At 43.3% G+C, this 23,508-nt stretch overlaps 1 protein-coding gene across 1 annotated transcript; it reads left to right on the top strand.

Moving 5' to 3' along the window:
- Positions 1-1,176: 1,176 nt before the first annotated feature.
- LOC105751085 (UDP-N-acetylglucosamine transferase subunit ALG13 homolog) lies at positions 1,177-21,813 on the top strand. The gene is made up of 2 exons (XM_031945076.1): positions 1,177-1,382; positions 21,516-21,813. The coding sequence occupies exons 1-2, from the start codon at positions 1,289-1,291 to the stop codon at positions 21,779-21,781; spliced, it is 360 nt and encodes a 119-aa protein (XP_031800936.1). The 5' UTR covers positions 1,177-1,288; the 3' UTR covers positions 21,782-21,813.
- Positions 21,814-23,508: the final 1,695 nt, after the last annotated feature.

The raw sequence follows: 23,508 nt of genomic DNA, 5'->3' as shown, positions 1-23,508 counted from the left end.
GAGAAAGACTAAAGCAGTCCTCGAATTCATCAAGGAAGGAGGGATGGTATACTCCTGAATAACTCTAAATTTGAGCTAATGGAAAACAGCCACCAGAATCTGAATTGGGTGATAAATATGGACTCAGAAGAAGAAAGGTTCCTGAGAGATTGGAGTAGAAAGCTTGGAAGTAGCCATGGAGGACAAGGAGTATTATTAGCCAATGAGTTTGGGATGGAGGAGCCGAAGCAAGGAATGAAAGAGAAATCGATGTTTGAAAGGGTGGCCGAGGAGGCCCTGTCATTATAGGAGGGAGCTGGGGTTCAGGGAGTGCAAGAATATGGAAGAGGTGAAAAAGGAGAAGGTTTAATCATTACTGATGGAGGGAGCATTTCAGAGGGGGGATCTGGAGTAGGATTTTGGTGTGGGGGCGATTGAAAGGGATGGAAATAAAGTGGGAGGCAGTGAAGGGTGGGGATGCTAGTTTGTGCAATGACAGCTGGGAGTTCAGAACAACTGGGGAGAGTAAAAATAGGTTAAGGTTAGGTATGCTAGTCACAGAGAAATTAATTTAAGCAGATTATCATCTGAGGGAGGGGGAGAGGAGGCAGGCAGCCCAGAAGTATGGGTGGTCCTTGAAGGTTCACCAGGAGTGCAGTCAGAATACTGCCGTCCAGGCAGGGCCTCTCACCAAAGACCAGCGCGCACAAATAATAATAGTTGCTTTATTTGTAACAGTTCCAACACAGAGAGTACAACCGGAGGATAAATTATAGTTATATTAATTCACACAACATGCTTGCATTTTCAAACAGGGTCATCTAGAAGGTAGTGGACTGCATTTGAACTTCAGAGGGCCGGCAAGTAGCTGTGGGACCCCCGGGCCTCAGTTTCCCCATCTTTTAAATGGAGGGCCTGTCGTGGGTGACCTCCGAGGGCCTTGTCAGCTTTAGATCTAGGGCCTTGGGGTAACGGCGGGGCAAAGAGCTCCTACTCAGGGAGGGGTGACACAAAATCAACAGAGGCGCGGGGCTATTTGTGCTTTATACAAAATGTCGCCAAGTTATTCGGCAGTATGACTACGCCACGGGCTTGCGGGAGGAGGGGGCTCGAGAGGAGAGCGAGGCGCCCCCCGCCCCCGAGGCACTTCCGGCAACGCACCGGCGTGGCCGGGAAAGTTTTGTTGTTAGCGATTCATTGGCTGCCTTGGTTACAGGGACGACTGCGCACTGAGTAGGGTGGGGAACCAGCGTTGCCGGTGGGTGACGTCACGTCCGGTCGTTCTGGGGCCGGCCGAGAGGTTACGAATATGAAGTCCGTGTTCGTCACCGTGGGCACCACCAGTTTCGACGAACTCATAACCTGTGTGTCTTCCAGACCTACCCTGCAGGTGAGCCGCTCCGGTAATCCGTCTGCGGAACGTTTCCCGCCCCTCCCCTCCTTCGGCTGGCATTTTAGACTGCGCCTGCGCTGCGCATGCGCACAGCTTGCCGCAAGCGCCTTGACGGATCCGCAGACTCCGCGACCTTGTCACCCACCCTTGCGCCTGCGCACACCCCTCTGCATAGACCCCCCCCCCCCCCCCCCCCCCCCCCCCCCCCCCCCCCCCCCCCCCCCCCCCCCCCCCCCCCCCCCCCCCCCCCCCCCCCCCCCCCCCCCCCCCCCCCCCCCCCCCCCCAATGATATCTCCCCACAAGACTGGCACGGTCCCTTTCGAGCCTGCGTTAGGACAAGGGTCCTTAGGCATCTTCCAGGCCAGGTTCCTCATTTGACAAGAGAGGAAATTAAAGCCTTAAAGAGACCAACCCCCTCATTTTACGGGGTTGAGTGGGGACACTGAGGCCCAGGAATGGAGAATAACTTACAGACCCAACACCAGAAAGCAAAATGCCACTTTGGGGATTAATCCTTTAATTCCACCCCCTTCCCTTATGTAAGAGAGGAGAAAATGAGACCCAGAGAGATGAAGGGCCATAAGTTCATAGGTTTCCCCGGGGAAACTGAGGCAGAGAGAAGAATAGCTTGCCTCAGGTTGCACAGGTAGTAAGTGTCCAAGTTAGCTGAGTCTAGAGCTGATGTCCAGGGCATCAGGACTTTTGACATGATCTCATCCAAACTGAGGCACACAGAAAGGTACTAAGTAGCTCATTTGGTCAGCACCGACATCAGCACCCAGAAGCCTTTCAATTAAAGCTTTCCTTCCAAATATGAGGACACTTGGAGGTGGGGGTTCACCTAAGGCTACTTTTGTCATTCTCCAATCCCAAATCTAGTACCATGGCTGTTAGACAAAGATGTACTTTTGAAACATAAAATTAAAACTATGTTGTTTTAAATCATTATCATTTACTAGTAACGAATGACATGCCTGATAAAATAACACTTTGATGTGAGTGGTGGCCAAGCCAAAATTGAATCCCAGTCACTGTTGTGACTTTCTTGAGAGTGTTGTCCCTTTTTTTCAGGAACTTATGGCCAATAGAGTGATAATATTTGAAGATGTGCAATACTACAAAGCACTCTCCATAAGTCAGTCCTGATGTCGGGGCTTCAAGAGAATAGTGGAAAGTCATGTTACTAGTTCCTGTAGTCAGATCCTTGTTTCTGCCTAAATCTCCATTTCTTCCCCTATGACATGATTAGGTGGGACTGGATGGCCAATAGTGGCCCTTTAAACTGGAAATTCAGTGAAGTCAACTACAGGGAATCTTGGCTCCTCTGAACCTGACAGTAGGGTATAGTGGATAGAGAGATGACCTCAACTTCAAGTTCTGCCATACTGTTCCCAGGGACAAACCATCACTTTTCAGTGCTCTAGGTACCTTTCTAATAGTATGAATTGCCAAACTTCCTTTTCTGAAGGTCCCCTGTACTATTGAAACTACTGGTTTACATTACATTGAATTCCCAATCCCTCTATTTATGCCCACCTGCATTTTTGATTTCCTTCACAAGCTAATTGAACAACATTTCAGAGTCCGATTCTTTTTGTACAGCAAAATAACGGTTTGGTCAAGTATACTTATTGTGTATCTAATTTATATTTTAATATATTTAACATCTACCAGTCATCCTGCCATCTGGGGAGGGGTGGGGGTAAGGGAAAAAGGAACAAGGGTTTGGATGGGTTTGCTTTTTACGTTTAAATGTAAAAAAACTTTTTAAAAAAAGAAACCACTGGTTTAATTTTATTCAAAAAAAGGGATGGAAGAAGGATGAGTAAAAACCCTCCCAAATTTTTCTACTTTCTTATGGTAGGGAAATTTATCAATTCCTTCCCTTCCCCAGTTGGGTAATTAGTTTTTAAAAGTTAGTGGTCTGCATTTTTTTTAATTTTTGATGATTGGGGGCTGGGGTTTGAAGGTGTATGAGTTTGGATGATTTTAATTCTTTTTGTTCCTGTTGTTTAAATCCGGGGTTTTTCCAATTGTTCAATTGAAAGCGTGCTGATCGCTTCAGAGTAGTGGACAGTCATGTATTCTGTTGATCCTGTTTCAGCCTACAATTGATTCTTCCTATGACAAGTTAAGTGACATGCAAAGTGGCCACTTTACTGAATTCAGTGGAAGTATACAGGTATATCTTGAGTTTAGAATTACAGTAGGATTACTAGAGGATGATAACTGAAGTTCGCTATGTTCAGGACAATGACTTTCAGTGCTTAGTGATAATTACATGACATAAGGTAGAATTAGGCAAACTCAAGACATTTTCTGGAAGTGTCCCTCTATCATTATTGTGCTATGGTATTGACAACAATGACTAGGGACTCTCTACTTATCTCCTGCTGTTTATTTCTTCTACAAGTAATGCAAAACATCAGAGTGATTCTTTTGTCAGTCACAATAGACAGGTTTGTTGTAATAGCTTTATGATGTCTAGGTATTATAATATCTTAAGATTAGCACCTGATCTGGGGAGGTGCTGGGTGAGGTAGATGTTGAAAAGAGCTTTTAGTTGAATGCTGTAAATTCACAGTGTAATCAAACTGTCAATCCAAAGCTTTAAATTGAAATGGATAGACCACTGGTCTTAATCCTCTGACACGTTCTAGTCAGTAATGTCACACATGAAGTTGATTGACAGCAAGTTGGACCTGGAATGAGGAAGACCTGTGACTCCAAGCTAGCACATGTTTCCTCTTTCTTAGTCTGCATACGGGATAATATGACATTACATTGCTTTTGCATCCCCAGTTCAAGAGATACTACACATCAGTGATTGCTAAGGTATTTGTCACTTAGTGCCTATAAACAATCTAACCCTGTTCTGGATGTGATGAAAGCTGGGAAGGACGTTGACATATAGTGATATGTGCTTTAAGTCAGTGTTAAATTGACCTACTTAGATTTGTTTTCCTGTTGTGTTTAGATTTTCAGTTGTTAATGCAAATTGTCATTGTAAATAGAGCAAAGTGAGTGGACTGTGACATCTTTCATTTGATGTTACAGACAATGAATGTCTATGAATGAAGCACTATTTGAAGAGGATGACCTGATTCAATGGCTGTAGCAGGTATGCATCTCTTTGTGAATTGGACAAATATACGATTGTTATCATATCTTTTATTCTATTGTACTTGTGATAATAAATGACTTTTGTGATATATGTAGGAATTGCTTTACATCGTGTGTTAATGTGTTTGGTAGAGAGAATGACTAGATGTCTTGTGTTATTTTAAATAAAAAATTTCAGAAGAATGAGCGGTGTTAAGAAAGAATACTGCATAGTGCAAATCTTCCTGTCAGAGAGTGATTTACATGGTAGCTAGTCTGATGTGTGCAGTTATGGCTTTTATTCGAATGTCGATGTGCCTCATCCCAGTGAGCTTAAAGTCATGTTAGAACTTTGGTTGGTGCTGAACTAGCCAGTTGCAACGAAGAAATGATGCATTTAGTCAGTCCTCTTTGGAAGAGAGGGACTTGCTTCTTGTGCGTTGCACTTCTTATAGTGGATCTGTGGGATCTGATCTTATCTGTTGCTCAGACTAGATCACTTTTCAGGACAGAGCGTCCCGGTATTTCTGCGTATTTGTCCTTCTGTCTGACTCGGAGGGGAAGGTGGGAATTATGGTCTGACAACATCTTGGTGCAGTGTTAATTGTACACTCTGTTGTGAGGTAGGAGGAAGTGGGGCTTTCCGCTGTTTGGCAGTTTGTTTCTTGTAGTGTGGGGCAAAGTTTGGAGATGCTGGAGAAGGCAAGTGGTTTGTGTGAATTGAATGAGCTGTATGGCTCACCATTGTGAGTGTGCATAATTCAGCTGCGCGTAAGAAGGGTATGTTTTTTATGCAGGCAGTAGGTGGCTGGGGTGGTGGTCTTTACTGATTTGTAGGTTCTCAATACTTGGTGACTGTGTGTTTTGGTCTTCTTCTTCTCGTGTACCGTTGCTTCATCTTTCGTGTGGTGCTATCACTCCTACCTCCTTCCTGAGTTCTAGTGATCTCTTCCTTTCCCAATTCCGATGGCCATTCACTCACTCAGCTCATGTTTCCCAAACCCTTTCTTGAATCTTCTTGTGGGAATAGTGTTCTTGGTCTTTGCTGAATCCAGCCAGACAGTTTCAGCAGTCTCTTGCAAAACTTGGGTTCCATTTCTTCTCCTCCCTTCTTGTGGTCGTCCCCTCATCAAAGACAAAGGCATCTTTAGGTACTAGGGTTCCCAGTTTCACGTTGTCCTTCAACCCATTTCTAGGATTTCATGGAATCCAGTAGGGAGCTCGGTGACGTGCCTATTTTCAGCGGCTCTTGGGAGTGTGGAGAGAACTGAGGCTCCCTGTCAGCTTTGATCTGCTTTAGTGGGATTTAGATCGTAGCAAGTGCCTTGCTAGTGGTCTCATTGATAAGCATGTGGATGTTCGTGAGTCGCTCAGCTGCACGTAGGTTTTGTGAGGCTAGCAATGAGGGAGGGTTGGTAAATGGTGAGAGGGTGGTGGCCAGTGCTAGGTACTGATTTGGATGCCTGCTAAGCGCTCTGGGCTCAGATGTGGCGGTCTTGGGCCTCTAATGTCTGTTTTTTGCCCTCTATGAGCCTCACTGCTCCTCCTGCCTTCATGCCATGATGTGGTTCGATTCTGCTGAAGGCTGGGTCCCTGTGACCTCAGCTCTCTCCTGATCTTTGCAGCTGGTTGCCTGCTTAGGAGAAGGAATGAGATGTTTCAGGTCATTCGCGCTTTGCCGAAGCTGGTCAGAGATTTTCGTGCCTTCATTCCTCCCGTCCTAAGGCACAAAGGTCCCTTTATTAGGAGGGGGGTCAGCTTGCAACGGTCCTGTCTCACCCATTCCAGTTCTATGGAATCAGGTGCTTGGAGGTCTGTTACTAGGCGGCTGCCGAGGTCATCTCTGTGTTCTGGCCCTCAACCTGCTTAGCCTTTAGATGGATAATTTAACAGCCCTGTTCCAGGTGTCCTCTTTCTTAGATGTGACAGGAAACTGAGGATGGCTGTAGTTATTGTAATCCAAATGAGTTTAGTCTGTCTTATAGGCAGTTCAGCTACACTTATCTTTCTTTTAGTGTACTGCTCTGTCTCAGGAATTTATGCTGGCTATAGGATGTGCTCTCGAAACTTCCTCCTCAAGTTTAGATTGTCAGCTTCAGAATGTGGCTGTTGCTTCTCACTCTCAGCCTATCCAGCTGTGGCTAAGCATGGAGGAAGGATTGATTGAGGCGGAACAGTGAGCTACGTAATGCCAGGCTGGCATGTTGATTTCTGTTGTATTCTCGGTTCCTTTAGAATCGAGAATCGGCATTTCGATATACTTTCCTTTCTGTCTGCCTGCTGTGCACCTTTGCCTTCTTACTTTCTGAGAAATGATGAGTTTTTGCTATGAGCTACTTTCTGCTTCCTTCATTACTTCAAGTTCTTGTCTCTGTGATCTTTTCTCTTTTCCGTCAGGATAATGATGGTTAATCCCTTCTTAGTCCTTTGCAAGGATCTTCTGCCATACTCATCTTCTCCTGTCTTTCTCCAGTAGATACTTATATTATTTCCATTTTTCTGACTCAATTATCCTAGCTTCTATATCTCCCTATTTAACTGGCTTTCTTCTCATTCCAGCCTTCAGCCATGTTGGAAGTTCTTTCTCCATTCCTTCTAGAAACTTATTCTTAGATCTCCATTATTCTATTACCCTGCTGTCTTCTCAGGCAAATCACTGGAAAATGCTGTCTACACCCACTGCCTCCACTTCACTTTCTCTCTCAGTTGCTTCTAGCCTTGATGAGGTCTGTTTCCAACCTATCTCTGCAACTTGCAGTTGTCTTTCAAAGTCTTGTGATCTCTTCATTGCTGTTGAGAATGGCATGACCTTCTGGTGCAGCTTCTTCGCTGCCATTGCTCTCCCTGTCTTCCTGAATGTTGTGTTCTCATTAGTTCAGTTTTTGTAAGACATCTGATTCTCCTTGTTAGGCTTTCTTCCTTTCTCCATCTCCTTTTGCTTTTTTTTCATTGATCTTCCCCTCGAGTGTGGATTCCTCAGAGTTCTATGGCTAGATCTTTATTGCTTACATCTCTCACTTGGTAATATCATCAGCCCACATGGATTTAACCATCAAAATAACTGTTCTTAAAGTCTTGGATCTTTTCAGTTTTAAGCACTGTATCTTACTATTCCATCTATAGTCATGCTGTTAAAATACCATCTCTAGACTTTTGGGATGCCCTGTGTCTATCTCTCCGGCCCAGTCTCTCCCTTGTCCCACATTACCAGTTGTCTATTTCACATCTCAAACTGCATGTTTGCTCATCTCTTTTAACTCAGTATGTCTAAAACCAAGTTTATTTTCTTTCCTCTTAAAGCATTTTCCAAACTTTAGAATTTCTGTCATAGTGCAGCTCATCCTTCCAGTCTCGTAGCTTTTGTACATCTCACTTTGCTCTCTCAACAGTATTCGATCACTTCCTGTCGTTTTCGCTTTCTTTCTTCGCAACATCTTTCCCACTAGCGCCTTATCACCTCCTAGTGATAGCAGTCTCCTTGTCTCTGCTAATTCTGGCTCAAGTCTCTCCCCGTGCCTGTCCTTCCTGTACTCTGCTGCAACTAAAGTAATATTCCACAAGCACAGATCTAAGCATGTGACTCCTCTGTTCACTCAGCTTCTTAGTGCCTCTAGGATAATAACCAAACTCTTTTCATAAGGTTTCTTCAAAGCTTTAGCACTACACAACTGGACAATACCTGTCTTTCCAACCTTATTAGAAGTGACTCCCCTTCTTATGCTTTGCAGTACCCAACAAAGAGGCCATCCCTTTGTTCCTCAGTTTCCCATTTCTGTGCTTTGGCACTGATGTCACCAACTTGTAATCCAGAAATGGCCTCTCTCCTTATCTCTTCCTCACACAGGCCCTTTTTGAAGACACTCTTCAAGCACTATCTTCTATAGAAATCTTTTCCTCATTCCCCTGACTTCAATTGCCCTTTCTTCTGTGTTACTTTTTTTTAAACTACTTACAAACTGGGATTTATTTAATGTATTTTAAAAAACCCAGATATATACTTTTCATATGCTTAAAATTATTTAGCACAGTTCCTGACAAAGAGTAGGGATTTAATAAATATTTTTTGACTTTTTACTTTATAATTTTGATATATACATTTTTATATATGCTAGTTGTATTGCCCATGAAAATTAAGTTCTTTGTTAGTTGGCATTATTTCAACACTTGGACTGATATCTGTAGCACCTTTCTCTGTGCTGGAGAGATTGCCATCACTGATTGACAAGGAAATTAGCTGGTTTCTGGAGAGTGAGGTCAGGAAACATTTGCCACCTGCTTTGCTTACCTCATTTGATTTTTTTTTCTAATAAACCATCCCTGAGAGTGTACATAAAAATATATTTATTATGATACTAGTAGTTGGAGGTTCAGTATTTTTGTTAAGGTGGGTCTTCTCACTCCCTATTTGACTTGGAATAGGATCTTCAGGAGCTTTCTTAGTTCACCTAAGGATGAATCTGCATTTCTTTTCTGAATAATTTCTTCTTTTTTATAGCTTTTTATTTTTTTTTTATTTTTTATTTTTTATTTAATAGCATTTTATTTACAGGATATATGCATGGGTAACTTTACAGGATTAACAATTGCCAAACCTCTTGTTCCAATTTTTCACCTCTTACCCTTCACCCTCCCTAGATGGCAGGATGACCAGTAGATGTTAAATATATTAAAATATAACTTAGATGCACAATAAGTATACATGACCAAAACATTATTTTGCTGTACAAAAGAATCAGACTCTGAATTATTGTACAATTACTTGTGAAGGAAATCAAAAATGTATGTGCATAAATATAGGATTGGGAATTCAATGTAATGGTTTTTAGTCATCTCCCAGAGTTATTTTTCTGGGCATAGCTAGTCTAGTTATTACTGCTCCATTAGAAATGATTTGGTTGATCTCGTTGCTGAGGATGGTCTGATCCATCAGAACTGGTCATCATCTAGTATTGTTGTTGAAGCATATAATGATCTCCTGGTCCTGCTCATTTCACTCAGCATCAGTTCCGTGTAAGTCTCTCCAGGCCTTCTGAAATCATCCTGTTGGTCATTTTCATAAGAACAGTAATATTCCATAATTTTCATATACCACAATTTATTCAGCATTCTCCAACTGATGGACATCCATTCAGTTTCCAGTTTCTACCACTACAAAAGGGCTGCCACAACATTCGTGCACATACAGGTCCTTTCTCTTTATAATCTCTTTGGGATATAATCTAGTAGTAACACTGTGGATCAAAGGGTATGCACAGTTTGATAACTTTTGAGCATAGTTCCAAACTCTTCCAAAATGGTTGGATTCGTTCACAACTCCACCAACAATGCATCAATGTCCCAGTTTTCCCTGCATCCTCCAACATATCATTATTTTTTCCTGTCATCTTAGCCAATCTGACAGGTGTGTAGTGGTATCCTAGAGTTGTCTTAATTTGCATTTTCTGATTAATAATGACTTGGAGCATCTTTTCATATGACTAGAAATAGTTTTCAATTTCTTCATCTGAGAATTTCTGTTCATATCCTTTGACCATTTTTCAATTGGAGAATGGCTTGATTTTTTTATAAATTAGAGTTAATTCTCTATATATTTTGGAGATGAGGCCTTTATCAGAATCTTGACTTTGTAAAAATATTTTCCCAGTTTATTGCTTCCCTTCTAATCTTGTCTGCATTAGTTTTGTTTGTGCAAAAACTTTTCAGTTTGGTATAATCGAAATTTTCTATTTGCTTTTTATTTTCAAAACACATACAGATATAGTTTTCAACATTCACTTTTACGAAATCTTGTGTTTCAGTTTTTTCTCCCTCCTTTCCCCTCACCCCATTCCCTAGACAGCAAGCAAGCCAATATTAGGTAAACATGGGCAGTTCTAAATATAGTTGCACATTTATCATGCTTCACAAGAAAAAGCAGATCAAAAAGTACAAAAATGAGAAAGAGAGAAAACAAAATGCAAGCAAACAGCAACCAAAAAGGTGAAAAAAGCATATTGTGATCCACATTCAGTTCCCACAGCCCTGTCTCTGGGTGTGGATGGCTTTTCCTCCACCACAAGACCATTGGAACTAGCCTGAATCACCTCATTGTTGAGAAGAGACATGTCTGTCAGAATTGATCATTGTATAGTCTTGTTGTTGCCATGTGCTGTGATCTCCTGGTTCTACTCACTTCACTTAGTATCAGTTCATGTAAGTCTCTCCAGGCATCTCTTACAAAACAATAATATTCCATAACATTCATATCCATAACTCATTCAGTCATTCCCCAACTGACAGACATCCACTCAGTTTCCAGTTCCTCACCACTACAAAAATGGTTGCCACAAACACAGAATATTTTCTTGTACAGCAGTGGTACACCGCATTGGCAGATCTCTACTGAAAGCCCTTCTTCTTTTGTAGTTTCGGTGTTATTAATGACAGTAAATTCACACCACCCAATTTGAGGGAATTCTATGAAACCCTTAAGAAAATTGTCTCAGGAAACAGACAGCCAGAGGTGTCACCAAAGTGGAATGGGGAATCATTGAGTTGGAAGCCATTTATTTAGCCTTCTGTCTTGCCTTCTTTTGGACCTCCAGATAAGCTGAGCTTGGGCAATGAGGACAGGGAGGAGGGAGGAAGGAGGGAGGGGAGCCTGAGGGAGAGTTCACTGCTCCAGTTGGCGGGGCAGGGCCCCGAGTGTCGACAGACTGGGGATCAAGTCTTTTGTGCAGACTGTTAGTTGGTCCTAGTTGACGGAGTGGGCCGGGAGAGAGGGTGGCTTTGCCAGGCTGAGTGAAGCCAGGCCAGGTGCCACAAAACGGAGGAGGAGGAGGCAGGAGATGGGCTCTGGCAGATCAGATGATCGGTAATCCTCGCACAGGAATGGAGGTGCTTTATAGATTAAGCAAACCCAGGCTGACATGTTTCTATAGGAGAGGAAATTAACTGTCACCTTGCTAACTGATTTATGCAAGCCTGCTTTGGCTTATGGGAAATTCAGCTTTGGGGCTTGAGGCTTTGTTCATTCAAATGCTAACCCAAGGATTCCACCCAGAGCCTCAAAAAGCAAGTCTTCCAAAATGAGGTGTGGAGAAAGGGAGCTTCTGCTTGACTAAAAGCAGTCTGTCCACAGGACTGGGGCTCAAGTCAGCCAGTCCTTCCTGTACCAGGCTTCCCAGTCCTTTCCTCTCCGGTGTCATCTTGACCGAGATGGAAGCTCAACAGTTCCTGTTGTATTTTCTTGCTCTCAGAGGCTGAGTAGGTTTTTAAGCATGGGCTGCAGGCATCTGGTCTCTACTAACGTATGTGCCTCGGCCGCATTCTTCCAAGTGTTTGCTTGGTGGTGTTGCTCGGGACGATCCTGGAATATCACACTTGTGGCAACTGGAATCCAGACACGGGTCCGTTTTTAAAAATGGTTTTCTCCAAAGGTCACCGTTGAACCTCAATGAAATCTTCATATTAAGCTTGCTCAGCAGTGACCTAAAATAATTTATTTCCACGCACAGACTGTCACGGCAACTTGGGAGTCACCCCCTTGTGCCAGCCTCCATCCTGATTTGATCTGTTTCTTCCCTTGGCATTTTCTGCTCAACTAGTCTTGTCAAGTGTTTTTCAGTCATGACTGATTCTTTTTGATGTTATTTAGGGGTTTTTTTTTGACAGAGGTCCTGGAGGGGTTGGCCATTTCCTACTCCAGCTCATTTTACAGATGAGAAAACTGAGGCAAACAGAGTCACATGGCGAGGAAGTCTCTGAGGCCAGGTTTGAACTCGGGAACTCTCTAGGCCCAGCACTCTATCCACTGTACCATCTGCTGCTGGTCCTAGTTAGGGTATAATCTATTCTGCTCTATCTGATTTTACATTTTGCATTTTTACAGAAAGGTCTTTCCAGGTTTCCTTCTTTTTATGCTTTTTCTCAATATATTTTTATTCATTTTGTTAAATATTTCCCAATTGCATGTAAAAGTATCTTTAAATTCCTTTAAAAAAATGTTGAGTTCCAAATTCCTTCTGCCTCTCCCACACTTATTGAGAAGGCAGGAGATGGTAGATCAGTTATACATGTGAAGTAGTGCGAAATATATTTCCATATCAACCCTGCTGCAAAAGAAAACAGACAAAAAGAACCCCAAGGAAAATAAAAGAAAATTTAAGAGTAGAGTATATTTTACTCCACAATCAGAATTCATTAGTTCTCTCTCTAGAGTTACAAAGCATTTTTTCAAAATCATGGGTTCTTTGGAATTGTCTTGTATTATCTTGATGAGAGGTAGCTAAGTCATTTAAGGCTGATCATTTTACAAGATTGTTGTCCCTGCACACAATGTTCTCCTGCTTCTGCTCACTTTACTTTGCATCAGTTCCCAGTTTTTTCTGAAACAACCCTGCTCAACTTTTCTTATAGCACAATAGTATTCCATCACAAGCGTAGACCACAGCTTGTACAGCCCTTCCCCAAATGATGGCCATCCCCTTGATTTCTAATTATTTCCCATCATAAATAGAAGTGCTACAAATATTTTTAAACAAGTAAGTCCTTTCCTTTTTCCTTTGATCTCTTTGAGGCATAATAGTGGTATTGCTAGGTGAAAAGATAGGCAGTTTTATAGCCCTTTGAGTATAGTATAGTTCCAAATAGTTCTCCAGAATCATGAGACTGGTTCAAAACTCTTTTAAGAGTGCCTTGATGTCTCGATGTTTCCACATTCCAGCTTTTGTTATTTCCTTGTTCTGTCATTTTAACCAAGTTGTGAGGTGGTCATCTCAGTTATCTTAATTTACATTTCTCTTATCCTGTGATTACTGATAGGTTTGATGTCTTCTCTTGCCTCTGCCTTTCCAAATCCTTTGCCCATTTGTCCATTGAAGAATGGCTTTTATTTCTACAAATGTGATTCAGTTCTCCATATATTTGAGATATATATTGAGGCCTTTATCAGAGAAACTTGATGTAAAAATCCTCCTCTCTGTTTCTTATTTTCCATCAAAATTTAGCTGGATTAGTTTTATTTTATGTAACCAAAATGAATCATTTTATTTCCTGTGATCCTGTCACTTGTTTGCTCGTGAATTCTTCTCCTTCTATAGATCTGATCAGGTCCATTTTTCCATGCTACTCTTCTTTACTTCTGATACTTTTATTATTTCTAAATCATTTATCCATTTTCCCTGAACTTGATCATATTTGTTGCCATCATTTACTTTAATGCTCCACGATTGAACCCTTTTCTGACTATTGGCCATTAAAGGCACTCCCTTGTTCATAGTCATGAATAGCAATGTTAAGATCAGATGTTACAGATAGGGAATAGAATTTCTCAGGGTGGAAAGAAAGTGGGATCAGAACCCTAAAACTATATTCAACTTTAAGAAAAGGAAGAAAACAAACATAAGGAAATATTGGCAAGGCATGATTATTCTTCAGTCTTGTTCCATGTGCTCGACCCCCAAAGCTGTGTCATTTGGTGTTCTTCACTGCCTTTTGACCATCTCAGTTTTTATCTGCTGTTTCCCAAAGGCAATCGCAAAGCCATGTGATCACACCATCCTGAGGTGGCTTTGGCCAAGTCTCGTCTTTAACCAGAGCATCTCTGTGGAGGAAAGGATGGGTTGGCTCGACACTGAGGGCAGAGAAAAATGGTGGTCTTGTTTTTGATAAGCAAACTGACCTCTCTAGTGTGAGCTCCCAGTATATGGAAGCAGAAACCCAGGGTGAAATCTGTACTCAATTTGGAAAAACACAAGAGTGTCACAGAAGTTGTTACCTCAGAATGGGCAGCCAGCTGGACTGGTGGATGGCTCCTGTAATCTAATGTTTTGCTCTTTTTTTTGTTTTAGCACCCTTCTTGAGCTCTTCTCATCAATGGACTTATCATCATTGAAACCTTTTCCTCCTGGCAGACCAGAGTTATTCTCTGACTTTTTGGATACAGTTGTGGGATTAAAAAAATGAACGCCATTCTCTCAACCTTTCCTCCCCATGCATTTGAAAACACACAGATACACACATAGGCAAGCCTTCCTAGACAATGCAGTCACATCAAATCCTCTCTTTGGTGTTTTTTTCCCTTAATAAATTTTCTACATCTAAAGGATGCACCCAGTTTCTTGTGTGAACATTTGTAAACTTTCGCTCAGGTTGTTCTCACTAGGGTTAGTTTGTGTTAAATGCACCTCCTCGGAACCCTGTGGTAGCCAGATAGATATCGATTGTGTCCCAGAGTCCCACATGGTGATTTTTAAAGCTTTTTGGCTTTTGAGAAACATCCGTGGAGGTTGAAAGGCGGTGCCCCCAGAGATGCCCTTGGAAGAGAAATCCACCAAAATTCCCAAGTGAGTGAAAATTGGTGTTAATTCTCCTAGCTTGATCTCCTCCCTCCTCATTGAGTCAGCTTCTGCCTGTTGTGTTTAAGCTGGGATTGATAGCGAATTCATCCCAGTTGGCCAGTTCCACAAGCCTCTGTTAAGTGTCAAGCATGTGTGAGGTCCTGTTCTTGCCCCTGGGGATGCAAAGATCAAATGTGACCCAAGCCTTGTCCACAGAGGACTTCCCTTCTCCTGGGTGTGGAGAGTCGGGAAGGGGTACGGCTTCGTGGGAGGCAGAGTGTGATGGGGCCTCTGGGGAGGACCAGAGGGCTCTAGGAATAACTGAGGAGGGAGGTCCCACTTGAGCTCAGGGATGAGAGGCACCAGGGGTGAAACTTGAGCTGAGCAAGCCTTGAAGGGAGAGAAGGAATGACAGGCAGGGCTGTGGAGGAGGCATTCCAGGCATGGCACAGGGCATGCTGAGGAGCAAATGTAGCAGGAGGGGATTAATTGCCTGAGGCACGTGAGCCCTAGAAAGGTTTCAGAGCTGAACGGCCCATTTAGTACTGTAAGACTTGGCGGGCAGAGAAGGAGAAAAGAAAAACCAGACCGATGGCTGGGTCATCCCCAAATTCTGATGGCGGAGAAGCCGTTCTCAGCAGCCTCTGTTGAAATCAAGTGTCTCCCCGATTCTCCTGGAGAAAGGAGAAACTGACCTGAGAGTCCTTTCCTCCAGATAGATTTATATATAGAGATGGGGAAAGATGCCTGCTTAATCCCTATAAGCATGAGGGGGGGGGCTTAGGGAGGCTGGAATCCAGTCAAGTCTCCATTCCATACACTTAGGGTGAGCACTAATAGATCAGATCATCGACATTTTAAAACATTTTCCTGGCAGCCTCTTCCCTAGTATTCCTGATTTACTTTCCCTGTTAGGGGCCCATGCTGAACTTCATTGGCCTTAGGAAGTTCTACCCTGCTGGTAGAAGTCAGGAGCTTAGAAAATTGGAGGTTTCAGGAGGAAAGAAAGCAGAGGATTGCCAGAAGATCCATTTACCCTGAGGAGGAGCAGATGCTATTGCAGTTCTGCATGTGTTTTATATTCCTGTTTCAGGAAAAGTACTGTCCTAAAAAATGGAAAGAATCAGTGTTTCTGGACCCTCTGTGGATCCAGGCATTTTCCACTACAGAAAGATCATGGTATGGAGCTCAGGTGGGTTCCTCCAATTGTTGTACCTCTTTGATGTGGTCCTGTAGTTGCCCCGAAATAAAGGAAAAGAGACCCTACCATAATCAGTTTTTCAAATTAATTCTATTTTTGGCTGTACCTATTAATCCATCCTGTAGAACACAGGGAACTCAGCCTCAACCAAGTCAAATTATGCAATGAAATGAACAGAAGATGAATCCTGGCACAGTCATTAAAAAGAGTGCTAGGTCTTGAATGCACCGAGGCCTGATGAGGGAGCCTAAGGACAACCAAAGGAGGAATAAGAAATCTGCTTGGGATGGATAGGCCAATGGTAACTGTCAACAGAGGGAAGATGGAGCTGCTTAATTCATCTTTTTTTTTTTCTGTTTCCTCTGCCAAGGAAAATTAATTCCCTTACACTGGAAGAACAAAACAAAAATGGCTAACGGGAAGTTGGCCCCCAAGATGAGTATAGAGATAGTACCAGAGTACCTTGTTCTCCTGGATGAATTTAAGTCCCCAATCCCAATCAACTATACTCTGAAGGCACTGACAGATATGTTTGCTGGGCTCCTCACATTGAGATACTGGAAAGTCACTGAGGGCCAAGGTGATTGTAAAAGGAGAAATGTTTTCCTGAGTCTCCCAAAGGAAGGAACAGATAAGAGAATGATAAGATCAATGAATTTGACTTGTATTCCTGGGAAGATTCAAGCACGGATCAGGGAAGAGCTGGTTGCTGAACATGCCTGGGAAGCATTAATTACAAAGAGCCAGCCATGCTTCCCAGAAAGAATTCCTAAAGTCATTGACGAGGAGGATTCTGTGGCTATGGTTCACGTAGAGCTTAGCAAAGCTTTCGATGGAGAAGCATGGATTAGGCGATAATACAATTAGATTCGTTCTGGTTAAATCCTTGTACTCAAAGAGTACTTGTCATGGAGACTGATGTCTCCGGTGTTACCCCATGGAATAACTTGTACTTGATCCTTTGCTGTTTAACACTTTTGTCAGTAATGGCTAAATTGATCATGTAAACGATGATTTACTCTCCATGTTGTCACATGGCATCAAGCTGAGAAGGGGCTGCCACATTAAATGCCAGAGTTGGCAAAACTCAGAATAATGGCAGCCAGGAACAGTGATTTGAATATAACAAGTACATATTCATTAGGGCTAAATGTAGAGTCTTACGCTTGGGTACACAAAAAATCAACCTCATAAGTATAAGATGGGAAGAATAGGGCTCTGAAAAAGCTGTGGGAGTTTTAGTAGACCGTACGCTCCATATGGATCAGCAGAATGATGAAGCCAACAAAAACAACGACCCCTGTAACTTACTACGTGCTAGGTACTGTGCTAAGAGCTGGAAGTACAAAGGAAGATCAAAACTCAGGGCGTATCCTCAATGAATTTGCAATCTAATATGTGAGAAACAATGCACATGAAATATGTATATATACAAGGTATATAAACACAAGACAAATGAATGGTAATTTCAGAAAGTAAGGCACTAATATTAAGGGGTGGTGATGAAGAAAGGCTTCTTTTAGAATATGGGCTTTTAATTGGAACTTGAAGAAAACCAGAGAAACCAGAAGGTATCGCTCAGGAGGGGAGAAAATTCTGGGCATGGGGACAACTGGTGAAAATGCTTGGGAGTCCAAAGGACCCACGATGAAAAATGCTGTCCACCTCCAGAAAGAGAACTGCTGAATGCTGAGTGCGGAGTGAAGGACACTTTTAAATTTCTTTTTCCTTTTTTATCTGTGTTTTTTTTTAAAAATAATATGGTTAATATGGAAATATGTTTTATGTGATTGCACATGTATAAACAGCAAATTGCTTGCATTTTCCAGGAGAGATATGGGAAGGCAAGAGAGAATTTGGATCTCAAAATTTAAAAAAAAAATTAGTGTTAAAGTATTTTTACATGTAATTGGGAAATATTTAATGAAATAAATAAAAACTCTATTAAAAATACTTGGAGGCAGGATATGGAGTGTCTTGTGGGAGTAATAGCAAGGAGTCCAGTGACAATGGATGACTGAGTACTTGAAGGAGATTGGAAAGGTTGGGAAAGGCTTTAAAAGCCAGTCAGAGGATTTTGTATTTGATCCTGGGGGTCCTGGGAAGCTACTGGAGGATGATCAGTAAGGGTTTGACATGATGGGGCCTGTGCTTTAGGACGATCGTTCTGAGAGCCGAGTGGAGCGATGGACTAGAGTAGGGAGAGACTTGAGGTCCACAAACCTACCCGAAGATTCTTGTCCAGGTGGGAGGTGATTAGGACCTTCAATTAAGACAACAGTTTTGTCAGTGAGAGCAGTAAAGAGGAATTGTGTGATAGCATTGACAAGGGGGCAGGGGGAGTACAGGTAGGTGGTATAGTGCTGGAGTCAGAGTTCAAATCTAGTTTTGTGATTTATTTCTATTTTATTATTATTTATTTATTATTTGATTTAATAATAATCAATATTATTTAGTTATTAGCTATGTGACCCTAAGCAAGTCACTTCACCTCATTTCCCCCCCACACACACAAAAAAAAAAACCCTGCAACAAAATGAAATTTGGCAACAGATTGGATGTATGGTGTGGGGGAGAAAGGGGAATGAGCTTGTGAGTTTGGAGGCTAAAAGACTGATGCTTTAAACAGTAATACAAAATTAAGGAGAAGGTGTAGCCTTGGGGGGAAAGATAATGAGTCAATTTGGGATATGTTGAGTTTAAAATGTCTACAAGATATTCAATTTGAGATGTCTTAAGAGGCAGCTGCAGATGGGAGAATGGACATGAGCAGAAAGGTTATGACGAGATAAATAGATCTGACAATCATCTGCATAGCAATGATAGTTGATCCCGTGGGAGCTGAGGAGATCATTAAGTGAAATAATACAGAAAGAAGAGAAAAAGAACAGGACAGAATCTTATGTGATACCCTTGGTTACCAGGCCTGACCTAGAGCCTTAAGGATAGTCAGATCAGTGAGGACAGAAACAAGAATGAGCGGGCTGACAAGAAATTGTCCTAGTGTCCTAGAAAGAATTGAATATCAAGGAGAATGGGGAACTTAACAGTGTTGGAAGAGTGAAAAGAGGTCAAGAAGGGTAGAGATTGAGAAGAGGCCATTGGATTTGGCATGGAAGAGATCATTTGCAACTTTGGAGAGAGCCCTTTTCGGGGAATGATGAAGTTGGGAACCAGAGTGCAGAAAGCCAAGAGCAGAGAGTGAATAAAAACAGGAAGTGGAATACTGTAGACAGGCTGATCAAAAGGGAAGAGAGATATGGGCCACTAATGGGGGCCATTGGAGAAAGGGATGGGTTTTTGAGGATGGGGAAGATGTGAGCATGTTTATAGGCAGTAAAAAAGCAGCCACAAGAAAGAAAGAGATAGAAGGTAAGTGAAAAAGAGTGGGGATGGCAGACAGAGCAGTCTACCAAAGAAGAGGGGACAGAATGGACTCTTATGTGTTGGTACAAGGCTATGTTTTGGCCAGGAGAAAGGTCACCTCTTTGTATGAGACAAGGGTGAAGGGGGAGACGAAGCTGTTGTGTTGCTGTGCTTTATTTTTAATATCAGCGTAGCGAGCTCTGGTCAATGAGTATTGCATTGTCCTTTTTAAATTTTTAAGATCAGTGTAGTGAGCTCTGCCAGTGGTGGTCAGCATCTGCGTTAGTGGATTGCTTGGGGCATGGAGGTATCACATGACTTACCAACATCACACAGTGTGTTGGTCAGAGGTCCCAGGTCTCCTTGACCAGCTCTTTCACCACCACGGCTTCTTACATCTCTAATATATCAATAAAGTTATCATTTATACATGTTTATATAAATAAGCAGACATACAAATATACACATATATGTATGAGTGTATATATAGGCAGATGAGACACGAGGGAATGCTGAAATGAGCTGTTCAAAGATCAAAACAAACTGCTCTTCCAAGGGAGCAGACCCTCAAATGCTCTATGAATCTGCCCCCAAGAAAGAACAACCCGAATTTAGTCAGTTCTTTTAGGATTGCTCACCTGAGCCAAAAAGTATTAGCTTTACACACTTAGTCATTGAATTATACAGACTTTTGTAGAGTCATAAATGTTTCCAGCGAATGGAACCATGTTTGGCTTTCTTACTTTGCAAATGAAGAAACAGGCTCAGGGCATAGGGTGCCCCCAGGAGGGTCATCAGGGAATGAATGACAGAATCAGTGTTTAAAACTAAACTCCCGGACTTCTGGGTGGGAGTGTATTCCCATCACAACCCAGAAATCTTGAAATCTAGTCACTAGTTATTTGCTTAGAATTTGTTTTCTCTTACGTGATGGAACCCTTTTGATGTTGGACTTTTAATTTGTTCTGTACTCTGGGAGACGGTTCACACATCTTTTTGCTTCAGTAATAATAATTTCTACTAGGCTTTTATGAGAATTTGGTGAACTTGAAAATGCAAGTGCTGTTATATCCAATTTGTAGATGAAGAAACTGGGATTCACTGAGATGATACACTGAAGAGCACTTTGACAGTAGGTGGGCAATTCAGGACTTATATGTTGATTCCTACAACAGAACATTGGACACGTACCACATTCTCTTTCTCAACCACTTCCAAGATAGAGAATCAGAACATTCACGGGACATTTGAGTCATAGAACAACCCTGAAGCGTGAAGAATAGCACATGTAAGCACAGAACATCAGAGACCTTGAAATGAAATGTTTCCAGACGGACAGGGAGGCCCATCGTAGTTAAGATCCAGAAGGTTATGTCAACTCTAGAGCAAGAAGAAGCAGGACGAACTAATTCACTTATCTCCCTGATGTGTAAACCTGGGGAAATCAACTGAAGTCCACAATGTCCTATAGAGTTTCTTTGGGCTGTGAGCTTCAGAGAAGTTACCATTTTGTATTTTTGGAGGGAATTTCCACAGTGGTTGTTCTTCAGGCTGATAGCAACGAAATCAAAGTTTCAGTCTGTCCTGTACCCTCTGCTTTTTCCCTAAAGAGAATTAACAGTATGATGAATGCAGATTGTTGACTATGATTCTGAAAGTAGTTTCTGGGATAGGATGGTAAATCTGACAACTGGATGGGGGAAGAGCAAGTCGTCTTTGTATCTTTTTCCTCCCCCAAATTGAAGGGATTATGATCATGTGTAAAGATTTCAAAAAACAAGTCAAGGATATATTTTTGGAAATAGAAATGTATGCAGAGCTCCAAACCCCTCACCCCCTGTCCAAAAAGTGATTTCTCTGGTATCTAAGTCTCAGATGTGCCCATTGGCGTTACTTCTCAACTCATGCCCACGTCTCCAGTGGCCTTGGGGTCAGGGTTAGACTTTGGTCTGTGCTGCTGCCAGCCACCGTGTTTAGGACAGTCCCTCTCTCCAAAGAGGGCCCCTTGCTTCTTGTCTTCTGCAAAGGTTTAAGGTGGATCTGGGGGATCTGACCCTCATCAACCCAGACAAAGAGCGAATCCCCAGAGACAGGCCGTTCCCGGTTTTCCTGCCGTTTGTCCTTCGCCCCCACCTCCGTGAGGGGAATGTGTAGGAATACCGGTCGGCCAAATCCCTGGGTGCCGGTTATTGTTTTTTTCACTCTGTTGCTGCAAGAGTAGTGGAGAGGAAGCTGAGCCGGCCCCCCGCTGTTTGGCATTTGGATTTCTCTTTGTAGGTGCGGGAAGCTGCTTGGAGATCCTGGGAGAAGGGAAGCCCTTGGTGGTGGTCGTAAATGAAAAGCTGATGGACAATCACCAGTTGGAGCTGGCCAAACAGCTGCACGAAGAAGGGTATCTTTTCTACTGCACGTGCAGGTAGGTGGCGGTGGGGGCTGGTGGCCGGCTGGTACTGACCCTTTGGAGGCCTCTGGGCACTTGGCTGACTGTGGCTGCTGGTCCTCCTCCTCCTCTTCCTCCTCCCCCCCCCCGTCCTCCTGCCCCTCATCTTTCTCCTCCTCCTCCTCCTCCTCCTCCTCCTCCTGAGTTCTGGATCTCTTCCTTTTCCCTGCCCAAGCCCCTGTCCACCTCACCTCCAGCTACAAGCCCCAAACCCTGTGCCCTTGACATCTTCTTTTTGGGAAATAGTGTTCTGTCTTTCTGAATCCATGCACAGACAGTTTCCAGCATTCCCCTTTGCAAAACTTGGGTTCCAAATTTTTCTCCCTCCCTTCTTCCCCTCCCCCTCCACAAGACAACAGGCAATTCCTTATTAGGTACAAGGGGTCCAGTTCAAAACCCTTCTCAACCCATTTCCAGATTCTCATGGACATCCCCCAGAGGAGCCGCTAGGTGGCGCCACAGGCAGGCCCGGAGGTGGGAAGACCAGGGTTCCCCTGCAGCCTGATACTGCCTTAGCTGGGTGACTTTAGGGACGTCAGCCAAGGGCTGCCTGCCTCAGTGTCCTCCTCTGTAAGATGTGGAGTCCCAGGAGCGCCTCAGTGCACCGTGGTTGTTGTGAGGAGCAAATGAGGGAGGGTTGGTAAATGCTGAGCAGGGGGTCGGCACACAGTAGGTGCTGCTGTTTTGATCACTGTTGCTGCTCTGGGCTCAGATTGGCGGCTGGGGGCCTCAAAGGCTTTTTGCCCTCCATGAAGCCCACTGGCGCCCCTGCCTCAATGCCAGTGGGTTCGATTGGTACAGAAGGCGGGGCTGCTCCTGTGACCTCAGCCCCTCCTCTGATCTCAGCTGGGTGGCCACGCTTAGGGAGAAGGAGGATGGAGATGGTGGCCGTCACGCAGCGTGCCGAGGCTGGCAGAGGGACTTGGGGGTCCGGCCTCATGTGCCCCTCGGGCCGTCCCAGGCCGCCAAAGCTCCCATTTACAGAGGGGGGCAGCGAGGCTCGTCCGGGGTCACCCAGCCTAGTCAGTGTTGGAGGCTCGCTGTGTACTCAGGCCTGCCAGGTCCCATCCTCTGTGTCTGTGGCCCCCAACCTCTGCTTAGCCTTCACGATGGAAATCGGAACAAGCCCTGGGTTCCAGGTGTCCTGCTTTTTCCTTCCCTATGAGGAAATTTGTTGGTTTCCTGAGGGCAAAGTCAGTAGTTTGAAATATTCATCCATTTTAAAAAGGTGTTTTTTGGCTCTTGAAAGTATATAGGTTTATGCTCTGACATTAACATTACAAAACCAAATGACTTTGAAAGAGTAAGAGGAAATCGGAGACAGGCAATGATTAACTATGATTCCAGGGAGCTGAACAGTGAAGCAGCCTAAAGCTGGCTCCCAGCTCCAGACCCAGCAAGGATGGGCTCCGGCTGCAGGATTGACAAGGAGAGCCAGCATGGGAATTTGTTTTGCTCAACTGTGCAGACCCGTTCCAAATTTGTTTTGCTTTTTTTTTTCCAGAGGTGGTGATAATGGGACATAGGAGGCAGGAAACTATAATGCTTGACAGTGGAAAACATTTTAATTGTTGAACATGTATGGAAAGTGTTCTGATATTAATAGGAGGAGGTTCAATAATTCTGTTACTGTGGATCCTCAATGACAGACTAAGATGATATTTGCTCTTTGACTTGGAGAAGGGTCTTCAGGAACTCTCTTAGTAA

The sequence above is a fragment of the Sarcophilus harrisii genome, chromosome X (assembly GCF_902635505.1).
Source record: "Sarcophilus harrisii chromosome X, mSarHar1.11, whole genome shotgun sequence".
In the NCBI taxonomy this organism is placed as follows: Eukaryota; Metazoa; Chordata; class Mammalia; order Dasyuromorphia; family Dasyuridae; genus Sarcophilus; species Sarcophilus harrisii.
This window is presented reverse-complemented; position numbering and strand designations above follow the sequence as displayed.